Source organism: Periplaneta americana, chromosome 8, assembly GCF_040183065.1.
Source record: "Periplaneta americana isolate PAMFEO1 chromosome 8, P.americana_PAMFEO1_priV1, whole genome shotgun sequence".
Classification (NCBI taxonomy): Eukaryota; Metazoa; Arthropoda; class Insecta; order Blattodea; family Blattidae; genus Periplaneta; species Periplaneta americana.
In genome coordinates this window covers 9,026,978-9,054,515 of record NC_091124.1, presented here as the reverse complement: position 1 = coordinate 9,054,515, position 27,538 = coordinate 9,026,978, and the positions used below count along the sequence as shown (strand labels likewise).

Sequence of the window (27,538 nt, the reverse complement as noted above, 5' to 3'; positions counted from 1 at the left end):
CTGTGACATTCATCGTTTTTCCCGCGAACTCTTCATATGTCATGACCATGTGTATAGCGAGAGCCGCCATCTTGCAGTGCTGAGCCTTGAACTGAAGTTTAAACGGGAGAAGACTGCCGATCAAGTTAAACTCAAGTTAAATCATAATTAGCTGGTAATTAAGGTTTATAATACGAAGCATAACGAAAAACTTGAGTTTAAACTGAATCTAAGGTTTAAACAGCGTTTATAGGCTAATATCGGCCCTAAAGCAATTTTATTTAAATGGAACGCTAATAATAAAATAATCCTATGTTGTTGCGAACAAACTTGGCCGTCAGCATACATTAATGATTCCAATAGTATACTATTATTGCTCTATTTTAATTCAACATTATTGTAGAACTTTTTGCGTACTACTAGGAGTACATCCACGGCAATGGTCAATGTCAACAACAATTTTAAAGCTCCAAATTTATATGTAAGTATAGACTAGTAGTACCTAATATTAGGTGGGCCAAGGAGAAAGAGGTGGAAAGTGGTTAAGAGAGAGACAGTGAGACAGACAGCATTCGATCGCCTAGCTACTAGTCTAGTTTCAATTGTTTCCGGTGTCACGCGAGAAACATTCGAGTCTGCGCCAGAACGTGGGGACGTGGGTGTTGTGAGTAGTTTAAAATTTCTCTTCAGAATTGATGTATGTACTTGATCGAATATGTGTAAAAGATATTATTGCCTGAATTGGAATTTCGTACACTTTGATTGTGATAAAGAAGACTTTATACAAACATTTCTGACTCCTTTGTCAGCATTTAGACATTACTTCACTTCGGTGTTCGAGTTTAAAATACCAGTAAGTATAAATTGCAATTTTTGAGTTTAGTGTTGTTTCTTTCACCATAACTCAGTTAATTTTTAAACCTCAACTCGTGATTCAAACTCGTGATAATAGTATTTTGAGCTAAATTTGGGACAAGTGTCAAATCATTTCGCCATTTCTCTTTCCAAAAATAAACTCATAAAACTCAGCATTTCACAGTGATATAATATTATAAGTAACAGTACAGTGAAACTCCGCTGCTTCGAAATTCGCGATAATTCGGACAGCTTTTTTTTACACAAGACAATTGGCGATTAATACTCCACACATTGAAGATAGAAATGCATGCAAAAAATGTGATGATAAATTCAAATTATCCAACGCTAGATTAATTTAGATACCTGTAACCGAACAACCAGAAATTTTATCTTGAATTGAAATAAATGCGTCATAAAGTATAAAAACAGCAGCAAAAATAGACACAGTCTGAAAATTCAAAAGCTAGAACTTACTGTGCAGTAATTGACTTCTACTAAAGAGATTCAAACGCATTTCTTTAAATTGATGTTCTGTAATCCATAGGCTATTTGACGGGCTCGGGCGTAAAACATGGTAATTGACATTTTGATCAAAAATAAGATATGTAGCGTATAAAGCCTTGGTTTCTCTGAACCGACGCTTGCGACTTGCAGGCATCGCACCTCGCAGCCATAGAAACCACTCACTATCTCTCGTGTAGTCCGGATTTGTGCGAGGCGGGCCTCGCACCTCGCATCTCGCATGCGTCGGTTCAGAAAAACCAAGGCTTAATATGGAATCTTACATTCTACGTCTAATGTAGTAGTTTGTTTTCCAACATCTTAACTGATGGCAGAAGTATACAGATTTTACTTTCCTAGTAACTATACAAACTATTGCATGTATAAATGTTTACTTACCTAATAACGTCAAAACACTAAAACGTCACTTATCATGTTTTACTCCCGAACCCCTCATTTATAGTGTTGAACAGCAGCCTCGTATGTAAAAAAACGAAACAAAATGAAATTTCAATTTATCCCTATCAAAAAAGTCTTTCCAAATCTTCTGGAAACACATCTTATACCAAGGCATATTTACAAACTTTACAAGAAGATATTTAAATAAGTACCCCCTTATGTCAAATATTTGTTCGTTATCAACATATTGAAATGTTTTTTCGCTCTCCTGTAAAATTGAATATTTTCACATACGGGATTCGATATGTTTAGGCATCTACATAATTCCGTCAACATTTCTCCATTTCGTTATTATTCCTTAGCATTCCCCGAACGTCGGCTAGCGACGCACGGTGGGGCTGACTAGGGACGAGAAGTTTGGTCTGCTCGAAACCTGGGTACGCAACGAACCTTAGTGTAGTCAGCCAGTGTGGTTTAGGAAATGCACCTGGCTTGAGGGTAGCTCTATAGCTCTTGAAAGGTCGCAGTTCTGAATCTTAGTCCCCCCCCCCATTTTCGAAATTTCATTCCATTCAGACAATTGTTTTTTTTCCGATGTAGAAAGAATAATAATATTCTTCTGAATTTTAATGTAAATTAATGTAGATGTTTTTGTACTTCCAAAAATATCCGATAAGAATTCGCTATCAAGTGTTGCTAGAAAGTCATTGAGGGTGGGATATGAATCGAATTCTTGATTGAGAACTCAGATAGACCAGAAGCTTAATCTTTTTTATCATTGCTTCAGTATTATCCTGAACGACGAGCACTACTAAAGTTGGACCCTGAAGGTTAGAATTAAAAAAAACTAAAAATATCAGATAGGGTACCAAAGATTTCCAAGCCAAAAGAAGTCTTCAGACGAACTCATGCCTGTTAAATCAAACGTATGAGATAAACAAAAAAATAGTCCAGCAAACTGATAAAAATCAGAACATGTGATAAAGTTACGCTTATAATTAAAATACCGTTTGAAAACACACCTTGGTACTACGAACTCTTTTCAAGTCACTCCAGAGGTCCGCGAACCAGAGGACCGCTGATCGCGATAAAGTATTTTATGAACCGCTCTCGTTGAAAAGAAAAATCACTTAAGAACATAATACACACACTGCAGTAAATTGAAATCAAAATCTGCTTGACAACATTTCCAAGAGTTGATGTAATGGATATAACGTGCCCTATTCCTCAAAGATCAGTTTTGCCCCAGAAGGTTGTCAATGTATTACAACATTTAAGTTACAATCTGACGTCCTCTGAGGCGTCGCGGTTGTCATACTGGTGAATGGATCCGGAGTACTCGGATTGACACCCGGCCGAGATCGATGTGTTTTTTTCAAGTGGTGCAGAAATCCCACAAGTCCAGTGCTCAGTGTACATTTCACAGCGGCAATTAGTTACAGTGAATTGCAGTAAATTGCAGAAATCCCACAAGTCACATTTTTCTCAAATTTAGTTTTTTCATATGGTTGTAATATTCGTACATATGTCTTCCAAGTGATGCATAAATCCCACAAGTCCAGTGCTCAGTGTACATATCACAGCGGCAATAAGTTACAGTGAATTGAAGGAAATTGCAGAAATCCCACAAGTCATATTTGTCTCAAATTTAGTTTTTTCATATGGTTGTAATATTCGTACATAGGTCTTTCAAGTGATGCAGAAATCCCACAAGTCCAGTGCTCAGTGTACATTTCACAGCGGCAATTATTTACAGTGAATTGCAGGAAATTGCAGAAATCCCACAAGTCATATTTGTCTCAAATTCAGTTTTTTCATATGGTTGTAACATTCGTACATAGGTCTTAAAGTGATGCAGAAATCCCACAAGTCCAGTGCTCAGTGTACATATCACAGCGGCAATAAGTTACAGTGAATTGAAGGAAATTGCAGAAATCCCACAAGTCATATTTGCCTCAAATACAGTTTTTTCATATGGTTGTAATATTCGTACATAGGTCTTTCAAGTGATGCAGAAATCCCACAAGTCCAGTGCTCAGTGTACATTTCATAGCGGCAATAAGTTACAGTGAATTGAAGGAAATTGCAGAAATCTCACAAGTCATATTTGTCTCAAATTTAGTTTTTTCATATGGTTGTAATATTCGTACATAGGTCTTTCAAGTGATGCAGAAATCCCACAAGTCCAGTGCTCAGTGTACATTTCACAGCGGCAATTAGTTACAGTGAATTGAAGGAAATTGCAGAAATCCCACAAGTCACATTTTTCTCAAATTTAGTTTTTTCATATGGTTGTAATATTCGTACATAGGTCTTCCAAGTGATGCAGAAATCCCACAAGTCCAGTGCTCAGTGTACATTTCACAGCAGCAATAAGTTACAGTGAATTGCAGGAAATTGCAGAAACCCCACAAGTCACATTTTTCTCACATTCAGTTTTTCATATCGTTGTAATATTCCTACAGAGGCCTTTCAAGTGGTGCAGAAATCCCACAAGTCCAGTGCTCAGTGTACATTTCACAGCAGCAATAAGTTACAGTGAATTGCAGAAAATTGCAGAAACCCCACAAGTCACAATTTTATCAAATTCAGTTTTTCATATGGTTGTAATATTCGTACATAGGCTTTTCAAGTGGTGCAGAAACCCCACATATCCAGTGCTCAGTGTACATTTCACAGCAGCAATAAGTTACAGTGAATTGCAGGAAATTGCAGAAACCCCACAAGTCACTGTTTTCTCAAATTCAGTTTTTCATATGGTTGTAATATTCGTACATAGGCTTTTCAAGTGGTGCAGAAACCCCACATATCCAGTGCTCAGTGTACATTTCACAGCAGCAATAAGTTACAGTGAATTGCAGGAAATTGCAGAAACCCCACAAGTCACTGTTTTCTCAAATTCAGTTTTTCATATGGTTGTAATATTCGTACATAGGCTTTTCAAGTGGTGCAGAAATCCCACATATCCAGTGCTCAGTGTACATTTCACAGCAGCAATAAGTTACAGTGAATTGCAGGAAATTGCAGAAACCCCACAAGTCACTGTTTTCTCAAATTCAGTTTTTCATATGGTTGTAATATTCGTACATAGGCTTTTCAAGTGGTGCAGAAACCCCACATATCCAGTGCTCAGTGTACATTTCACAGCAGCAATAAGTTACAGTGAACTGCAGGAAATTGCAGAAATCCCACAAGTCACATTTTTCTCTTAGATGGATTATTTTACGACGCTGTATCAACATCTAGGTTATTTATCGTCTGAATGATATGAAGGTGATAATGCCGGTGAAATGAGTCCGGGGTCCAGCACCGAAAGTTACCCAGCATTTGCTCGTATTGGGTTGAGGGAAAACCCCGGAAAAAACCTCAACCAGGTAACTTGCCCCGACCGGGATTCGAACCCGGGCCACCTGGTTTCGCAGCCAGACGCGCTGACCGTTACTCCACAGGTGTGGACCACATTTTTCTCAAATTCAGTTTTTCATATGGTTGTAAAATTCGTACATAATTCTTTCAAGTGGTGCAGAAATCCCACATATCCAGTGCTCAGTGTACATTTCATAGCAGCAATAAGTTACAGTGAATTGCGGGAACATCACAAATCCAAGGCATGTGGAAAATTTTAGATGCTAAAAAAGAATTGAGTTCGTTTTTCTTAGTTTTTTATAGGATTAAACAAATTCGAAGAATTTGATTAAATATGTCACTCAAGTAATTATGCACGTTTGTATGTTTGTCTAGGGTAGACCAGGGTAATTGTAAACACTTTTCACTGATTTCAAATATATTTCAACATTACACAGCCCTCAGTAACGGTAAGCATGACGAAGAAACATTGTGTTATTTTTAGATCTTTCTTTTCCCTGAAAATGGGTTTAAAATAATAAGGTTGATTTTTTTCCATCTTTCAATTGCTAGTTTACATTTACCCCACGTTTGAGAGGGGGTAATTGTAAACAACAATTTTCGCACGGGCTATCAGACACTGAACATTTTTTGTTCTGTTTCAGAAGAAGGAGCTGTACTCCTTCCAACTCCAATTTTGGTCACTGGTACATTTCGTCCCTTAAACCTATGATATATGACGATATAGGAACTCAGTATCTCTCCTGAGCTTCATGATAACTGCAGTTACTATTTTTCACATCTGTGACAACCCTCTCTAAATCCTCTACAGTGTAGTTGGGTGGGGGTCTCTTTGATTACTGAAAAGTATGAAATGTAACCATAGTAAAACATGTTTGCAATTACCCCTACGCAATTAAAACTATGGGGCAAATGTAAACACGTCATAATTTAATGAACTGAGGTTATGGGAGATATCAAAAACCATTATAATAAATGTTAACTACTATACATTATTCATAAAAACAACATATTCTTAAAAAAATAGCACTGTACATTTACTTACAATGCCAAAAATGAAGGTGAAACAAAATTCTTTCTCAACTTTTTTGCAGACTCTTACAAAACATTCGTTTAGAACTAAGCAGTTACTCCTATTTGGCGCCAAACTCCTTTGTAGGTTAGCCAACATGTTAATTTAAATATTCCCCCGAATTAAAATTTTTATATTGACAGTTTTGTATTTCTCACAACATTTGTTTACAATTATCCCCTGTTTACAATTACCCTCAACTACCCCACTTTTTTCAATTTTTTTGGTTTAAATATACATTTAATGTTCTTTTTAAAGTAAAAAATTGTCCTCCGTGTTCTTCACCTAAAAATTGTTTTCAAGAAAGAAATTATTGTTAGTAGTCCACATGTCCAGGCAATTCAGAATTTTTTCAAGAAACTACTAAAGAGAAAAATTAATATTCATGTATGTCAAACACTACTGGGTGTTCAGTTCAAAATGTGTCTTGGCTCGCTGCATGCCGTCATGTGGCTAGCTGATGAGCCTAGAGAATTCAATCTTTCTACACTTCCGCAGCTCAGGTGTATAATCTAAGAGGCAGAGAAGTTGGCTAGCAAGTACGGCGTTCATTCTGAAGAGTACGTGCCGATACGTACGGTAACGCCGGTAGTGGCAGGAATGTGAACTGTTTGGAAATACGTACTGTCGAGATATGGGGAGAGGGTTAAGACGATTACTTACGTATTTGTTGACATTAACTTCGACGGTCAACATGGACACGGAGCATTTGATTTGTGTTGTGGAATGTTACCATACGCAACCGATGATAACAAATACCCTGCGTACGACTTGCCGGCGCAAAACACAGTTCGAAAGAGGTTATGGTAGCACACAGACTGTACAGACCGCCATCTGTTGCTACGACGTTCAAGTTATACCGTACACATTCTCAAGTTCAGATTGAAGAACGCCTTAAATAATAGGCAACTTCTCTAACATATAAACTGAAACTCGCTTCAAATCGGTGACCCAACAACAGTGACGTCATGACATACTTTGAAATGAACACCCAGTATGACTTACTATTATGCTTTAAAATAGTCTCTTCAAAATACCAAACGCTTTTGAAGAAAACCAGTTTTTGTGCTTCCTGAAAAATTTAAATGTCAAATGGACATGTGGGGTTTCTGCAATTCACGATTCAAATGTGAAACCACACTTGTGCTTAAGAATTATGACAACACAGAGTGCCACATTAACATGTATTCATGGCCATGTCTTTCGAATAGTGCAACACTTACGTACCAAGTTCAGTTCCAAGCAAATTATTCTTCCTGCGCACGCCGAGGGCACCATGACAGTGTGATCTAAGAATTTTGGTGCGTGACCCCAAGTGAAGGACATACGCTTACAATTGCTACATAATTATACTAGTGATTATAGTGGTTCCTAGTTGTCACGTTGAATTTTTTTTGCCAACTTCGTTTCGAATTTCGAGTACGGTACTGACATATACTACAACTGGAAATTATTTTCTAATTGTTATGTTGGCAGCAATAATTTTGGTTTGCAGTAGAAGGAATCTGACGAAATGGAAGTACCTAACTAAGCTTGCGAAATTTGAATGTAATTAATAATTAATTAGTAATACCGGTATTAATATTAATATCAATACATAATTCAGTTTGTTGCGTTGTGATTCAAATTCAATACTATATTCAGGTAAGTATAATTAAATAAGAAATCATCGTTGTTCCTGCAATAACTCCTATATGACATATTTATCGATTTTCAGATTTTTGCTCTATTAAATAACTTAAATAGTGATACAGCAAATAATAAAATTTCCTGTATGTAATTATATTTCTTTGTTTCGAAAATATAAGAATTCGTAGTCTCCTATGTACGGCTGCCATAGGATGAATAAATGTGTTTTTTTCTCCTACTGAAAAATTTTATATTTTGCACATAGGAGTTATTGCAGGAACAACGACGATATAACTTATAGACCTAGGCCTACTTGGAATGAAACATGCACGTGACTAATGGACAGAAATAAATTTTTTATTTCATATTATATTTTATATATAGATTATCATTAAAATGTCCAAAAGAGGGAATAGCATGGAGCGACTTAGGAATATGTATTTTAAATAGGGTATAGCCTACATTTAAAAATGGTATTCTGCTTTCGGAATTAGTAGGCCTACTAATCGTTTCACGTGATCAAACAATAGTAATATACTTTACAAGAGCGGTATGTTGATGTTTTCATGTTCGAGGAAAAGTTTGAAAAAGCGAAACGTAGTTGAGCTTCTTTAATTTCCGAGAACATGAAAACAAACATACCGCTCGTGTATCGTACATTATTTTGTGCGAAGATCGTTTATTACATACTTGAAAGACGAATTTCTAATTAGTTGCAATGAAATCTCCATCTTGGTTTTTGTTTAATGACGGCAACTTCGGAAAACCAAAATATCTTTCTTCAACATTGTTGCTCTAAAATGTTTTCTGTGTTTACTATACTCCAGCAGGCCGTGATATATGTCTGTCTTTTTTTCCCCCCAGTCTATAAATGCGAACTTAAAACAAACGGTAAGGTTATGTAATGATTTATTTTTCATTTTAATATTTTAACAATATTATTTATATAGCATATTGCAGTAATAACATCGGCATCTGGAATCTTGTTGGTTTTTTCACGGCTTCCTTAATGTTACTTGTATCAGGAATGCAATAAGTTTCGTGGAGTAGTAGACTTTACTTAATTTTTGCAAATATTTAAAAACAATAATTAACATTGCAATTTAGGTGAAATTGCAGTGGTAAATTTCCAATTTATAATTATTACTATGTTAAACGTCTCTAATAATAATATGTTAAAAGCCTAAAGCAGTAAAATGAATATGGCGCTTAAGCGGTAAGAAGAAGGAAATTGTTAAGTGTGTTACGTTGGGAATACTGAATGTGGTATTTCACACTTACCGCGTATTGGTTCTGTGCGGAAAACAAGCAAATACGCACAATCTCGCACAAAATATATTTTTAGGCTAGGTCTCGTAAATCGTAAACTGTTCAGTCAAAGCAATGAATTTCATGTTGTCAGACAAAATGCATTTTAATATTAGATCATATTAATCTACTAATTATCAATGTGCGATAGGATTAGGAGGATAATCATTGTTACTATAACAGATAAATTCTGTAGGACCAAAAAATTAAGCTTTACGTTGATTATATATATACTGTACTGTGGAATCTCGGCTACCAAGTCACTCAATTGAGTGTGCTCCTTGTATCATGACAGTTGACTTAATATAATGTCTATATTGTATGTCGTACGTGGAGTAAGGCCGCCACATAGGGAAAACACTAGAGTGGGGGAGATTCGATCTGGTGCTGTGGATTGAACTTTGGCGTAGCTCAATTGTTAGAGCGCTTGGTACGTAGAATCGGCTCGATTCCCGGCGCCGGAGTGAATTTTTCTCCTCTAACATTCACCTTAAAACCTTGGTCTTGTTCGTCATAAATAGGGAAGGAAGTTCAGACACCGAACATACGAAGTTGACTACGTCACGTGTTGAACAAGTCATGTTGTTTACATGTACTCAGAGTGGTACAAAGATTTGTACAGAACACTGTTATGCTTGAATCAAAATATTGCTCGGTATTGTCAGGTAACTGAAACAAATAGAGTATAATACACATTTAGGAAAGGGACTTAGCTTATTCTTTTCTTTGTACAAAATGGTGATACTTTTAAATAAAAATGAATAATGTACTTTAAGTGTCACTAATGTACAATCCTTTATCCTGGAAAGAGGCGTAAAGCAGGGTGATCCCATATCTCCGAAACTCTTTACATCAACACTTGAGGAGATATTTCGAAACTTGGAATGGGAGAAACGTGGGGTCAGTATCAACGGCAGAAGACTATCTAATCTGAGGTTCGCAGATGACGTCGTCTTATTCGCCGACTCAGCAGCAGAACTGCAAAACATGATTGAGGAACTGAATATCAAAAGTACTTACATGGGATTGACCGTGAACAACACGAAAACAAAAGTGATGGCAAACGCACAGGAGATCCCAACCAGAGTAGACGTCACAGAATTGCAGTATGTCTCTGAATATGTGTATTTGGGTCAAATAGTTACCTTCTCACAAAGAAACCACAAAGAGATCAATAGAAGAATTCCATCGGCATGGAAGGTGTTCTGGTGCTTGAAGTTCATATGGACGGACAAGACAATCAACCGCAATCTCAAGTTCGAGGCACTAGAGACATGCATGATCCCAGTTTTGCTATACGGCTGCCAAACTTGGACACTGACCGAGAGACAACGCTCAAGTATACAAACATGCCAGAGGAAGATGCAAAGAAAAATACTGGGCATCACGCTACGAGACAGAATGACAAACGAAACACTACAAAGACTGACGGACACTACTGACGCAGCAGAACGAGCCACGGCAACGAAGTGGACCTGGAGGGGGGGGACATGTGGCGAGACTACACCAGGCAAGATGGACCCATGCAGTCACGATGTGGGACCCCTACGTCGGAAAGAGAGGACAGGGAAGACCACGGCTCAGATGGTCTGACATGTTTGCCAAAGAGACGGGGAAACAATGGTCGAGGACAGCAAAGAACAGAGTTTTGTGGAAAGAACTAGGGAAGATCATTGTAAATAGATAACGTAATCAGTGTTAAGATATTGTAAATAGTAAAGTCAGTATTAGTGAAAGTGTAAGATAAATTTTGTAAATAGTAAAGTCAGTGTTGAGAAAGTGTCAGGTAAATAGTGTAAATAGCAATCAGTGTTTGTCAAAGTGCTAGTGTCAGTATAATGTGTGTAGTGCAAGAAAAAAAATGAACAAAGAACAGTGCTGAGACTAGTTAAAGTTGAGCAGGGTTATTAACCATGTCACAAAAGTAGTATACACGACAAGCTCGCCTGGATTGGCTCACCAAGCGAGTACACTTGAGCCATCCCTGTCGAAGGGGTTCTAACCCCATCACAGGAGGCCTGTGCCCAACATGGGACATCATGGCTAACATTCATTCATTCATTCATTCAATATACAACTGTCTACATAAATAAATTGTCAAACATAAATCTGTTTCCATTGTACTCAAATAAGGAAATGTTCTTTCCAAATTACACGATGTTATTAGTGCGACAATTTGCAGTTTATATTTATTGCAGACCTAATGTTGCTACGTTTCGTCTTGTGCCTGTTTACTATTTAATTATATTGCGCTTCACAGAGTTTCGGATATGCAGAACTTTTTTTAAAGAACACTCTTCAGTTATAGTTTAACCCTCTATTGTTATCAACAGCTGGTCGTGCCGTATTCATAGACATTCTTAGCGCGGGCTTCCGGTGGATGATCAGCGAACTAACGTTTTTCGTATTCATGAACCAGTGTTAGCGATATGATATGATATGATATATGATATGATATGATAAGATACGATATCTGATATGGTATGATATGATATGATAAGATAAGATACGACTCCGTCTATTGCAATAGTGTATTGTTAAATGACTGTGAACATGTATGTAACATAAAAATAACATATAAATATATTAAACATAGTATGTAATATTGCAACACTTGTAAAAAATTTTTCTGATAATGCATTTAGGCATAAGCTTTGTAACTGGCGAGCGGATTGATTCTGTATAGTACATAGATAATTTAATTGTGGATGTGTAATGTGTATTTGTGATGTATTAAATAATTGTGCATTTGTAATGTTCTTAAGCATAAGATTTATAATTACTAGTTGATCATATATTGTGTAGAGTAGATATATTTTATTTATTTTAAATTTTGGATATGTAACATAAACATAGCATGTAGTATTGCAAATATTGTATGCAATGGAACATGCTGTTTTAGCACAATAAAGAAAAAAAAAAGATACTATATATGATACGATACGATATATGATATGATATGATATGATAAGATACGATAGATGATACGATACGATATATGATATGATATGATATGATATGATATGATAGTATGGTATGATAGTATGATATGATATGATATGATAAGATACGATATATGATACGATACGATATATGATATGATATGACATGACATGATATGATAAGATACGATATATGATATGATACGATATATGATATGATATGATAAGATACGATACGATATATGATACGGTACGATATATGATATGGTATGATATGATATGATATGATGTGATACGATATATGATACGATACGATATATGATACGATATGATAATATGATATGATAAGATACGATATATGATATGATATGTTATGATAATATACGATATATGATACGATATGATATATGATACGATATGATATATGATACGATACGATATATGATACGATACGATACGTTATATGATATGATATATGATATGATATATGTTATGATATGATATGATATGATAAGATACGATATATGGTACGATACGATATATGATATAATATATATTAAGATACGATATATGATACGATACGATATATGATATGATATATGATAAGATACGATATATGGTACGATACGATATATGATATGATATGATAATATGATATGATATAATAAGATAAGATATATGATACGATACGATATATGATATGATATGACATTATATGATATGATATATGATATGATATGATATGATATGATATGATATGATACGATACGATACGATATATGATATGATATGATATGATAAGGTACGATAGATGATACGATACGATATATGATATGATAAGATACGATATATGATACGATACGATATATATGATATGATATGATATGATAAGATACGATATATGATATGATATGATATGATATGATAGTATGATATGATATGATAAGATACGATATGATATATGATATGATATGACATGACATGATATGATAAGATACGATATATGATATGATACGATATATGATATGATATGATAAGATACGATACGATATATGATACGGTACGATATATGATATGGTATGATATGATATGATATGATATGATGTGATACGATATATGATACGATACGATATATGATACGATATGATAATATGATATGATATGATAAGATACGATATATGATACGATACGATATATGATATGATATGATAATATACGATATATGATACGATATGATATATGATACGATACGATATATGATACGATACGATACGTTATATGATATGATATATGTTATGATATGATATGATAAGATACGATATATGGTACGATACGATATATGATATGATATATGATAAGATACGATATATGGTACGATACGATATATGATATGATATGATAATATGATATGATATAATAAGTTAAGATATATGATACGATACGATATATGATATGATATGATATGATATGATATGATATGATATGATATGATACGATACGATATATGATATGATATGATACGATACGATACTATATATGATATGATACGATACGATACGATACGATATATGATACGATATGATATATGATATGATACGATACGATACGATATGATATGATATTATATAATATGATATGATATGGTATGATATATGATATGATATGAATCCTGTACAAGTAACCAGTCGATAGCAGGGGCTAGTTTAGCACGCTCGTAGCGCGGGCTAGCGAAATGTCTATGAATAGCACCCATAGAATTTAAAGTTATTTCTTAATACGAGAGTAAATATTGCGTACGCATGGTTGTTAGAGTCGGCAATTTCCTACAAGTATACTTTTCAATGAAGCGTTTAAAATGAGCATTTCAAGTTTATGGAACGGAATATTCGCACATATCATCATCCGACACAAGTCATAATAAAAAGTGGACTGATACGAAATCGAATCACTAAACAATTTCAAATGATCAATGTGCCTTTTATAGTCTCCATGGTTTTCTAAATCACGACGCTTATTATCTTTTATATCTACCTTACAAACTTTAAAACATAATATATTTTCTTCCTTGACTGAAAAATTGACATCTTTGAAGTCTTTTACAAGCATAGGCAAAGTTACAGATATTATTGACAGCATTTTAATACAACTTCACAGTGCTTCACTAAATCACAACTGAAGTCCTTACCAAACGTTTACTTTTCAAACAGAAGACAGGCATGCTGTGTTGAAACAACCTGTTAGAATGCAGTTAACAATACAAAACCCGCACCCATATAATTTGCAATGAACAGAGCTCCTTTCAAGCGACGTCTTTAATTTTGCCTACGAACCTGAAGATATGTCAGTAAAGTAAACAACTGACGTCATCCCAACCTATAACCAGTGTTCCTTAAACCTGTAGCCGCCTCTAGGCAATGTTTTGGTGTCCGAACTTCGTTCCCTAGTCATAAATAATACTACAACTCCGCTATCGTCGAGATTTGATTCAGGTTCATTGTCGTCGTGAGCCAGAGCAGTCAACTGAGCTTACCAGCATAGCGTAGAATTTTTTTATTCATGAATATGATTGTTTTGTGTGAATTTACCACCCGTCCGTTGTAAATTGACTGGTGATGAACTAGCAGAGTACGTTATTCTCCTCCATGAATGTTATAATCCCCTCAATGTTTTGTAATCGCCTACGATGTCTTGTATACAACTCAAACTTAAAACATGAGATTATTTAGGTCCAATTTAAAGAAGTACCTAATTTATCACTCCTTCTATTCTGTAGGTGAATTTATAACATTCAACAACGCTTCTAAACCTTTCTGTTGTATTAATATTGAGGGTATCAAATGCAAAACTCGCCTTATCCAGGTAAATGATTTGTTAGAAAAAAGGAAAAACCGTTATGGATATGGACAGTTTTGCATTTGATAGTAGTTTTCTGGGCTCTATGGAAGAGGAATTAGACAAGATTTGCACAAACCGACTATATCAGTAGATGGAGAGCTTCAAGAAGTACAACATCCTATAATTATGTAACTCTTTTTTTTTTTAATTTCGGATAAGGCGAGTTTTGCATTTGATAGCCTAATATTTTAAAATTCTGTGGTGTTTGGGTAAAGGGAGCTAAGTAATAAAAATGAGTTTCGAAATAAATGAAAATTAAACTTGGAATTCTCATTGCAAATAATTTTCTACACAAATAAAACACATCAACTGCTAGTATTCTTCCGATTTTTGCGCACTCACTTGTATAATAATTTAACTTGTGTGTTCTTCTGTGCAACAAAATTCCATCTGCACAAAAAAATGACTTATCCCCCTTTACCGGAACACCACAGAATTCTTCTATATATATTTCAACTAGACTGTGACTATAAATAAGACTTTATAATAACATTAAGATTTTTTTCACAGCTTCCATATTCTAGCCTTGAAACGATGTACGAATACCATGGGACGTAAATAAATACAATATAATACAATGCAACGCTAATGGCGACAACAGCGCTCAACGGTCATGCAGGTAACACTGAATGCGTAGTACTTCCTTTTTCAAGGAGAGAATGTTTTTTCAATGCCCAACGACCTCGACAGGTCCCAAATTTAAGAACATCTTATGTAAGTACGATTATCAATTTCTAACCTGTATAAAAAGCTATTGAAGGTCGGTGGATATCCTTCTCACCTCTGATAAAGATTTAAGAACTGTTATTCTTCCAAGGTGAGGGGAAAATTTTGGTTGTTGTTTATTTTTGGCTATGTTCCTTAAATATAAGTGGGTACACTAAACACTACTATGCAAACTTGTCCGTTTCGTGTGGAAAACAGCTTTAAGACTGGCGTCTAACTTTCCCAAAATGCTGCGGACATACTTGATGTTATGGACAGTTTGTATCCTATGGACCAGCACTAATCAACAAAGTTTATCTTCCAAGCCCGATACTCAGCTGACCACGGTAAGAAAATGATAATTGTACATCTTAATATAGTAGAGATTGGTTAATCCAACTTTTACGGTGATTGAGTGGTCAGATCTTCAGCCTGTAACGCAGGCGATCCGAGTTCGATTCCTTGTCAGGGCTGAGATTTTTCATTGAAGAATCCACAGTGACACATGCGGTGGACAAGGTCGCAGTTGGGTTTTCCTCAGGATTCTCCCGTTTCCCCATTTTAGTCATCTACATCATTCCGTCAACATTTCTCCATTTCGTAATCATTCCGTAGCATTTCCCGAACGCTAGCTGGCGACGCAAGGAAGGGGCTGGCCTATGGACGAGTGGGGTTGTCTCTAGAAGCCTCGATACGCAGTGAACCTTAATGTAGTCAGCCTGTGTGGCTTGGGAATGCACTTAGCCTGAGCGTTCGCGCAATAGATCTTGAAAGCTCGTAAAATCCCCTCCCGAAATTTTATTCCTACTTCAACCAATGATAAAAATTCACGTGTAATTTCAATTTTCGCAGCTTACATTTCGATAATTCGAATCCAGGTCTTCAACTAAATTGAACAATCTGGAATTTTAGAGAAAATCCGAAAGCGTTTCGTGATAACCACAGTTATTAATGATTCCAAGAATTCAAATTATATTCTTCAACTTCAAATTTAACCACAGAAAGTGACTCAGAAAAGACATTAAGTTTTGTCTGATAAGTTTCACACCAAAGTTCTGCAAAATAATGTTAAATTTATTAGAAAAGAAAACTGTGATTGTTTGCTCTGTTCCTCATTCGACTGTACCTGTAGGGAAGCCAGCAGTGGCTCAGAAAATATTTGCGAATGTGTTCTCTTTATTTTTATTTCAAGTTAAGTGAGGAGATGAGCGAAAATGTGGTCAAAAGTCACATTCAAATTTTTCCTTTTTGTGTAGAAAATGAAGCTATGATTTCTATTTACACATTTTGCCGAAGTTTTACAACACTGCGACTGGCGATTGTGTCATTAATGACGCCATTTTTAAAAAGCTTGCTGCGCTTATTAAGCTTAATATGTATGCAAACTTTTAAACTCATTTCCTCGCATTTTTTTGTCTACTTCTCTGCAATCACATTGATGAGGATTGCACAAATTGTGTGTTAGAAAGCTGAATTATTTTCTTTATGTTCTTTAAAGTATACTAAACAAAGTTGTGTTGGCATTTTTTTTTTTCAGAAAATAAATAGTTTTTGAATAAAACAATAAAACGTGTACATGCACCTTATACATTTTATAAATTTCAATGTGAATATGTTTATTTTTTCTTCCTGTGTTTAAAACATAAAACTAAAAAAAATGTAAGAACAATAGTACTTTGTAAATAGACAAAAAATATTGTAAAACACTTAAGACACAATACTTAAAATTTGGGGAGATGAACAATTTTGAAAATATGTAAATTATTATTATTGTTAATATTATTATTATTATTATTATTATTATTATTATTATTATTATTATTATTATTCAATTAAAATGTGTTTCAGTGAAACTTACAGCAGAGTCCGTATAGGCCAGTTTCTATCTGATGCTTTTCCAATTCACTGCGGGCTGAAGCAGGGAGATGCACTATCACCTTTACTTTTTAACTTCGCTCTAGAATATGCCATTAGGAAAGTTCAGGATTATAGACAGAGTTTGGAGTTGAATGGGTTACATCAGCTTCTTGTCTATGCGGATGACGTGAATATGCTAGGAGAAAATCTACAAACGATTAGGGAAAACGCGGAAATTCTAGTTGAAGCAAGTAAAGCGATAGGGTTGGAAGTAAATCCCGAAAAGACAAAGTATATGGTTATGTCTCGTGACCAGAATATTGTACGAAATGGAACTATAAAAATTGGAGATTTATCTTTCGAAGAGGTGGAAAAATTCAAATATTTTGGAGCAACAGTAACAAATATAAATAGCACTCGGGAGGAAATTAAACGCAGAATAAATATGGGAAATGCCTGTTATTATTCGGTTGAGAAGCTTTTACCATCTAGTCTGCTGTCAAAAAATCTGAAAGTTAGAATTTATAAAACAGTTATATTACCGGTTGTTCTGTATGGTTGTGAAACTTGGACTCTCACTTTGAGAGAGGAGCAGAGATTAAGGGTGTTTGAGAATAAGGTTCTTAGGATAATATTTGGGTCTAAGAGGGATGAAGTTACAGGAGAATGGAGAAAGTTACAGAACGCAGAGCTGCACGCATTGTATTCTTCACCTGACATAATTAGGAACATAAAATCCAGACGTTTGAGATGGACAGGGCATGTAGCACGTATGGGCGAATCCAGAAATGCATATAGAGTGTTAGTTGAGAGGCCGGAGGGAAAAATATCTTTGGGGAGGCCGAGACTTAGGTGGGAAGACAATATTAAAATGGATTTGAGGGAGGTGGGGTATGATGATAGAGACTGGATTAATCTTGCTCAGGATAGGGACCAATGGCGGGCTTATGTGAGAGCGGCAATGAACCTCCGGTTTCCTTAAAAGCCAGTAAGTAAGTAAGTATTATTATTTGAATAACTCTGAAACTATTCAACCTATAAACATGAAACTTAAGTACGTAATTACTGATATCTTCAGAAGTATCTGTACAAACAAATCAAGTCTCTAGCTTAAAAAAAATAATATAAAATAGGAATTGCATCCATCGCTTCCCTAAAATATACTTGCTACACAGTTAACAGCTAGTAGACATTTCCCCCGTTAAAGTAAGTACTGTGCATATTCCTTTCAGTTCTTCCGTAAAAAAATCTTGACATTCAATGGATAATAATCTCAATTGGGACATGCAAATCACAGAAATCTGCAGGAAAATATAGTCTATTATCCATGTGCTAAAAAGGATAAATGTTCATCCTGAACCAATAGGTTGGCTTAAACTAGATAAAAGAAGAAATTTTCATTCACTTCCCCTTCTCTTTGATATCGTGAATTCTTCTATTCCTTTGTACCTGTCGTCTCGCTTCACTTATCTTTCTTCCCATCAATCTCTGAACACACGTTCTCGCCATGAAACAATACTAACAATATCATTCCATCGCACATCCTCACACTCATCCTCTTTCACAATAGCCCTGCCAAGACTCTGGAATTCGCTACCTGCTATCCTCAAGGACTGTAGAAATTAAATTAAATTCAAACGCAAACTTATTAGGCACTTGTTCAGTAATTGTGACTCGTTCAGACATGTCTTCTTGTAAATAGTTATCTTATTGTAACATAAAATATTTAAATATCCGGTAATTTCATCCGTATATAATTATTCTACGTTTAATTTGTATTTCAGTAAAAAAACTTTCTTTGTTCTTACGTTAGCTTCCATAATAAATTGTCTAGCCTTTATTAATCAGGTAGTCTTTTAGTATTGTGATTTTTGTTGTAATCGTAATTGTAAATTTAATATTAATTATAATTTTAATTGCAATTGTATTCTTAATATTGTAGCCGTAATCCCCTGGTAGAGGGGAAGAGAAGGCCTGATGGTCTTATCTTTATCAACAGTAATCTCGCTAGAGGTTTTGATTTATCTAGAGAAAATCAAAACTCGAGTGGGATTTAATTGAATATTACACGATTAGAAGAAAGTATATAAAGATTAGAAATAACAAAGTACTCCAATACAATAAAATATTAATTGGCTTACGAAAATACAACTGTCTTCAAATGTATTATTGTACCATCGCAACATTACGCTAGATGGCAGTAGTGTTTTATGATTATGTTTTCTTGTTACCGGTATCAGTTGTGCCAACTATGGAATCATCATTGAACTCTGTGGACTGTTACTAGTCAAGAAGGCTTTGTTGATTCAGTTTCATTTTTATTAAAACATTTGCATTCCACTTCAATCATCCGGATCCCAGTAATCAACGTCACTTGACAGATGATTTTCAATAAATCTTAGTATTAAACAATCTCTGATACGTGACTATCCATAATATCATATAGCAGAAGCTATAAAAAATATAACCTAAATAATATAAAGAAGTGTTAGAAAAGTTTTAATTAGGGATGATGAAATAAAAAATAAACATGAATAATTTTAAAAGAAACCATTATTGAAAGTACAATTTTCAATTTTGAATGTTTTAGTGGTTGGTGGTTCAGTTGATGTTATATTGGACATGTGCGTAAAAGAAGTGAACTCGATGATGTACATGGTGTATCCCTCAACTTATTCAGGATTTCCGAATGGTGCTCTTCATATATGACCAGTGATCTTTATTAATTCTTGTTCTTGAATGCCAATGCGAGCCATATTTGAAAGTGCTGTGCATCGACTGGAGTGCTTTTTTTTTTTTTTTTTTTTTTTGACGTCCAGAACAGTGCAGTTTGAAATGTTGGCAAACAAAGAAACAAATGCTAGGGTAGTGATAAAAATAAACAAATGCCAGGGACGCGATAAAATTGTGGGATAAGCAGCCATGATTGGTTGAAAGACGTCCTTTCGTACCGTTTTATTGGTCGAAAGTAGTGTGACGTAGTAAAAGTGTAATAGTCAGATTAAATAAATAAATACTAAATACTACAATAATGAAATCTGAGGTGTATGACATATTTTTTTAGGAGCATTTACGCTTGTGTATTTCATGAGAATGTAGTCCTTTTTTAAGTTACTTTATGAATATCATTCGTATTGTTTACTATTTGTGCGTTCGTAGCCGGAGCTGATCCAGAAGTACGGATATCCGGCCGAGACCCACGAGGTGCTCACCACGGACGGATACTTCCTTACAATGCACCGCATCCCACCCCGTCGGGGAGCGAACAGACCCGTGGTCTTGTTGGTCCACGGTCTCCTCTGCAGTTCGGCAGACTGGGTCGTTACTGGCCCCAACAACGGACTAGGTAAATACTACTAGATCTCTGTTGACATGAAGCTGACAGATACAAGATGGCGGCCATCAGATAATTCGGAGACCTTGGTTAATAGTATTTGGTAGTGCACTGGGTGTGATGTATCTTGGGTTCATGTGACCAATTGCGGCCGAGGACGGTGGGTTTTTTAAGGAAGACAAAAAACGTATCTTGACTTCCTTAGGAAAGAAACGCTGCACGTTTCCAAATTTTGCGGCATAGATGGCACGCTATGTAGGGGCAAGGTCGGCCACTCTTAAGGCCGCGTGAATCGTTGCAAACTAAAATACAAAGCAACCATAAGAAATGAGATTAGATCAGTGATATGGAGGCGCGTCCACCGCTGTGGAGTGACCACGAAATGAGCAGGCCCGGGTTCAAATCCTGTTTGGCATAAGTTACCTGGTTGAGGTTTTTACCAATTGAAGCAGAATTGCTCGGTAACTTTGGGCGTTGGACCTCGGACTCATTTCGCTATCATAATTACACTTCTCTTCCATCATCATCATCATCATCATCATTATCATCATCCTCATCTCCGTTTCTTCCCTATATTTCGGGTTTGATCTGTTGTACAACCGACTGCGGGCCGTCACCGAACTTGCATCCCATGATATGTGGTCATTAGTTGCTGGTGGTAATATTATATACCGTGAGCTCTCCTTTGGGACTCATAGAACTCATGGGATCTGGGATTGAGTAACCGTGAAGATGTCTATGCACAAAGGTAAAGGAATTCTGTGGGCTGTGGAGGTGTTCGGGGGCGGCCCGCAGAGTGATCTGTAGCGCGAGGGGCCTTAGGGCATGCATACCATTCCATTCGAGGTGGTAGGCTACAATGGGCCCACCCAAGCGGCCTGCGTACGAAGAGATTCTTCAACACGTGCCTTTCCCCTCAAGGGGACTAACAGATAATAGATACATTCAAAGATGCTTATTATTGTTCTTATTACTGACTCGATATACTGTAAAAAGTAAATGTGAGGTAGAAAAATGATCTACTTCGAAATGTTTGCAGAAATACCATATAATATGCTTTTCTGCATTCTTTGTACCAAAACTTGGTCTTTGTCTTCTCTCATGTGTCCAGGTCTTCAAAGAAAGACTCATTAATTGTTTACTAACAAACTAGTTTTTCAATGTCAAGGATGTCGAAAACGTCTATTTTCGCGAATATCCCGAAATATATATTTGTAAAAATTCTAAGAATGTGCGATTTTAATAGCATACATTACACGTAGGCCTATAAGGATTAAAATACTAGCACTTTGAGGGAACATTCTCCCTATATAAAAAATCGAGGTAAGCTGTATCAGAGGCAGAGCTGCAAGTTTTATGCGTGAATTGTCGCTGATAGAATTGCTGTTCATGTAAACCAGCAGTGAAAATCAACATCTTTTGTTTCCAAATACCCGGGACATCTTCGCTATGCTGGGACTCCCGGAAGTAGTCCTCAGTAAAGCTGAGACATGTAGGACTGCAGGACAAGATCAAGTTAACTGTATTGCGATGTTTGTCGAAGGTAAATAGTATTAAGGGGTGGGGGAGTGGTTACGTACAGGCATGCGACTCAGGCAACAGAACACATTTACGCTGTGTAGTGAACATTCACTTAGTACAGTATATTTGCTATAGAATTTATATGAATTTTCCTTCTTGACTCTGTATGATGTTATTAACCTTTAAAACACAACTGTGATATTAAGAAATTGGTGTTGGTACTTTTGTTTTACAGACAATATAGATAATATAAAAAATAAAGAAGCAATATAAAAATAACGACATAAAATTTCAGATTTTGTTTGAAGTTTGCACACCACTGTTTTCTTAATCCAACAGGCTGCTTATTCATATACATAATCTTTCCTCTTTCCATACCTAGCGCTTGATGCCCGCGCACGACGTCAAGGTCAGAAAAATGCGCTTGCTTTTGCATCACTGCTTTAGGTACTACATCTTTTTTTTAAATAAATTGTATGTTTCTAAGAATAAATTCCTTGTACACGTATAGCCAGGTTTATTTGTACCACTACGATACTGCTAAAAGCAGATGGGGCACAATTTGTTTATTTATTGAGACTCTTTCAACAATAAAGTTATTCCTGAGCCCTGACGCGAATGGCGCACCGCCACAATTGGTCAACCCTTGCTCAGTACACTCATCCCTCCGTCGTCCTCAGTACTAGATACGTAATCAGTCCTCACGGGTAGCACACTTCGCGAGGTCGCCCGTTTGCGCGAGCGTCTTTGCCGGTCCTTTCTGGGATATCCTCGGGTACGAACGAACTCTGGTTTCTGTCAATGAAGCCGTCAGCTGATTGAGATAGTCTACTGCTTGGCTGAAATGATGTTAGTTTTGAACCCTCCAACACTGCTGTCAAATGCATTAGTGCTAATGACAGTTACAATGGCTAGTGCAATGTTTGAAGTTTTATTAATGTACGATGTTGTATTTGTTGACGCAGCGTACATTCTGTCGGACGCGGGATACGATGTGTGGCTCGGCAATACGAGAGGCAACGTCTACTCCAAACGACATTTGCGTCTTTCACCAAGCGATAAACAATTCTGGAACTATAGGTGAGTCTTAAATGTATTACTCCGCTTCCAGTTCTGTACGTACAAATGATAACCGATGGTGAACTAGTAATACGCTATTTAACGACGTTGTATCAGTGGTCTTCAGTGATCTAGCTGTAGGATCGAATGAGAAAACTCCAAGAAAAATTTAGCGACCATTTTTCGACCACGTAAAAATGTTGAAGTTATCTAAGTGTACTCTCCACTTGCTACTCTAACCATAGTCTATGTCATAATAATATCCTTCAGGTGGATTATGGGTGAAAAAATTTGATTCGATTTTTATTTTTCCAGTATATTATTTGGATTTTCCTCTTTAAAATGATATATCACATATGAGTAAGTTCATTTTAAGATTTCCAGTATATTATTTAAATTTCCCTCTCTAAAATGATATAGGCTATCATATATGACTAAGTTCATACTGCATCCATTTTAATTTTTCCAGTATATTATTTGGATTTCCTTCTTTAAAATGATATATCACATATGACTAAGTTCAGACTGCATCCACTTTAATTTTTCCAGTATATTATTTGGATTTCCTTCTTTAAAATGATATATCATATATGACTAAGTTCATACTGCATCCACTTTAATTTTTCCAGTATATTATTTGGATTTCCTTCTTTAAAATGATATATCACATATGACTAAGTTCAGACTGCATCCACTTTAATTTTTCCAGTATATTATTTGGATTTCCTTCTTTAAAATGATATATCACATATGACTAAGTTCAGACTGCATCCACTTTAATTTTTCCAGTATATTATTTGGATTTATCTCTTTAAAATGATATAATTATCATATATGACTAAGTCCATACTGCATCAATTTTAATTTTTCCAGTATTTTATTTGGATTTCCCTCTTTAAAATGATATATCACATATGACTAAGTTCAGATTGCATCCATTTTAATTTTTCCAGTATATTATTTGGATGTCCCTCTTTAAAATGATACATCATATATGACTAAGTTCAGACTGCATCCATTTTAATTTTTCCAGTATATTATTTGGATTTGCCTCTTTAAAATGATATATCACATATGACTAATTTCATACTGCATCCACTTTAATTTTTCCACTATATTATTTGGATTTACCTCTTTAAAATGATATATCACATATGACTAAGTTCATACTGCATGAATTTTAATTTTTCCGGTGTATTATTTGGATTTCCCTCTTTAAAATGATATATCACATATGACTAAGTTCAGATTGCATCCATTTTAATTTTTCCAGTATATTATTTGGATGTCCCTCTTTAAAATGATACATCATATATGACTAAGTTCATACTGCATCAATTTTAATTTTTCCAGTATATTATTTGGATTTCACTCTTTAAAATGATATATCACATATGACTAAGTTCATACTGCATGAATTTTAATTTTTCCGGTGTATTATTTGGATTTCCCTCTTTAAAATGATATATCACATATGACTAAGTTCAGATTGCATCCATTTTAATTTTTCCAGTATATTATTTGGATGTCCCTCTTTAAAATGATACATCATATATGACTAAGTTCATACTGCATCAATTTTAATTTTTCCAGTATATTATTTGGATTTCACTCTTTAAAATGATATATCACATATGACTAATTTCATACTGCATCCACTTTAATTTTTCCACTATATTATTTGGATTTACCTCTTTAAAATGATATATCACATATGACTAAGGTCATACTGCATGAATTTTAATTTTTCCAGTATATTATTTGGATTTCCCTCTTTAAAATGATATATCACATATGACCAAGTTCATACTGCATCCATTTTAATTTTTCGTTTTTCTGAGAAGGCGTATAAAAGTTTTAATTTCAACGCTCATCCTTCATGCAGCTTCTTAGTTTTTGGCTAATGATCTTTGTCTTAATGACAACAAGATTCAGAATATTTTATTTTCGTTGCGAAGAGAGGTACGTATAGGCTATGTAAATAACCTTCAACAGGTTAAACTCTTAGGGGTTGTTCTTGATTCCAAGTTAACATGGGAAGGTCATATTAACGACTGTATCATATTGTCAAGTGTTATCTATTTATTAAGGAGATTTAGATAACTTGTACCTAAGGATATGTCTTAAAATCTCATATTTTCCTTTTTTACTAGTATAATAATTACTTATGGTATTCATTTTAGGGGAAATTATCATATAATTTATCAAGTTCTCTTGCAAAAAAAGGCAATACGAATTTTGACTGATTCTGATACTCACTGCATACCTTTATTTGTTTCTGAAAAGAATTTAACTGTTGTTCATTTGTATATTTGCCATTGTTTGATTAAAATTAAATCAAATTTAAACAGTTGTTATCCATATAGTGAGATTCGTCATTATGGTGCAAGACATAATTACCACCTTGTGACTCCTAGGGTTAGATTATCCAAGTCTAAACAATGATTTGCATCAAATGCATTGTCTGTGTTTAATAAACTTACTTATAGTTCACATGTTGTTAATTTTAAGTGAGGAGATGGATGAAATTTCTAACCTCTTTAGTAGCCTATTTGAGCTAGTTTGTTCATTTGTGGCACACATATTCCACATAATGATATATATATATATATATATATATATATATATATATATATATATGTTACCGTAAATGTACGAAGACCGGTAAATGTTAGAATTTACCGGTATAACCTAACATTTACCGTTATAGTGCGGTAAAACCCCGAAATATCTTATTGGATCCATACATTTTGAACTTTTACCAAGAAATGTTGGTAAATATCAGGATGCTTTTGTAGAGTGTTATTTGTTCTGTATGGGATGTTGTAATTTAATTTCTTGAATGTAGGTAGTAATTATGTGCGTTTTTTTTTCGTATGTTAGTGTCATGTATTTTTGTGTTCTTGTGTTTGTGATGTATATAATTTAAAAATTGCTTGTGACAACAATGTTTAACGGAAAACTGTGTAACGTCTTCACAGATTTCAACCCAGAGAAATTTAAACTACATTCTAGTGAATATTAGGATTAGATATTTGCTTAGGTTATAATATAGCATACATTTCATGAAATTTATTAATAGAAATATAAGATTGTATTTTAGGATTTAATTTCAACTCATTCCATTTCATTCATTCATGTGTATAAGTTAACTTAAAAAACTTTGTACAGATTTGCTGAATATATAGATTTGTTAAATTGTATTAATTTCATAATTGACACGTAAGACTAATTCAATAGGAGACTTCATTAACCTATATCATATTATTATTATTATTATTATTATTATTATTATTATTATTATTATTAGCCTACTATTATGTATTTATAACCTTAACATACCTATCTCAGGTAAAATAGGGTTATTTGTAAAATTGGAGTATAATAAATAAATAAATAAAACATATCAGGATTTACCGATGCGAGTTGGTAAAAGCTAGATCGAAGAGTCCAGAACGAAGAATTCTGTCTCCGTTGTGCAGGTTCAGACATAATTGCAGGATCGATAAAGCGAAGCGGTTCCGAGAGGCTGCCAAAGAAAGAAAATGAAAGCAGCCACTTGTAACAAAATTCCAAAACGTTCAATCAGACATAATTTGAGAATTAAAGTACCCGATGTAGACCGGGCAAAAATTGACGCAAAATCAATAATAGCAATGGTCATAAATATTGAAGATGATGAGTCTTGTAAACTTGGTACCAAATCTGACAAACTGAAATCATTGTACACTAGAAATCAATTTACATTGTGCAAAGAAAATTGTATCATCATAGAAGAAGTAGGAAAAGAAGAAATTAGTGTACGGGAAGTGGTTGGCAAACTATTTTTTGTTGGAGGTGAAGGGTTCAAAAAGTGTAATTGTTTAAAAAATTGTTCAGCAAAAAAATGTTTGCGTAAATCATCTTCCATGTTGTGTAATTCTAAATGTCATAACAGTTAATCTTGTTGTAACAAGAATTAACATTCATAATGTTTGTTTTACTTTATTTGTGCACCTGGACTGTTTGAGGGAATATAAAGGCTTTGTTAATTTTTGTACGGAATAATATAACAGACAATGATTAAAACTATAATATTTTTCACTATTTTTAATACGGAATATTGCTCATTAT

The 27,538-nt window shown here is 34.8% G+C and overlaps 1 protein-coding gene across 1 annotated transcript in view; it reads left to right on the top strand.

Moving 5' to 3' along the window:
• Positions 1 to 600: 600 nt before the first annotated feature.
• LOC138704466 (lipase 1-like) overlaps positions 601 to 27,538 on the top strand; it is a 45,490-nt gene continuing 18,552 nt past the window's right edge. The window contains exons 1-3 of the mRNA XM_069832371.1: positions 601 to 832; positions 20,671 to 20,857; positions 23,332 to 23,446. Of these exons, the coding sequence (XP_069688472.1) occupies positions 695 to 832; positions 20,671 to 20,857; positions 23,332 to 23,446 (440 nt within the window). The 5' untranslated portion in view covers positions 601 to 694. The remainder of the gene's footprint in view (positions 833 to 20,670; positions 20,858 to 23,331; positions 23,447 to 27,538) is intronic.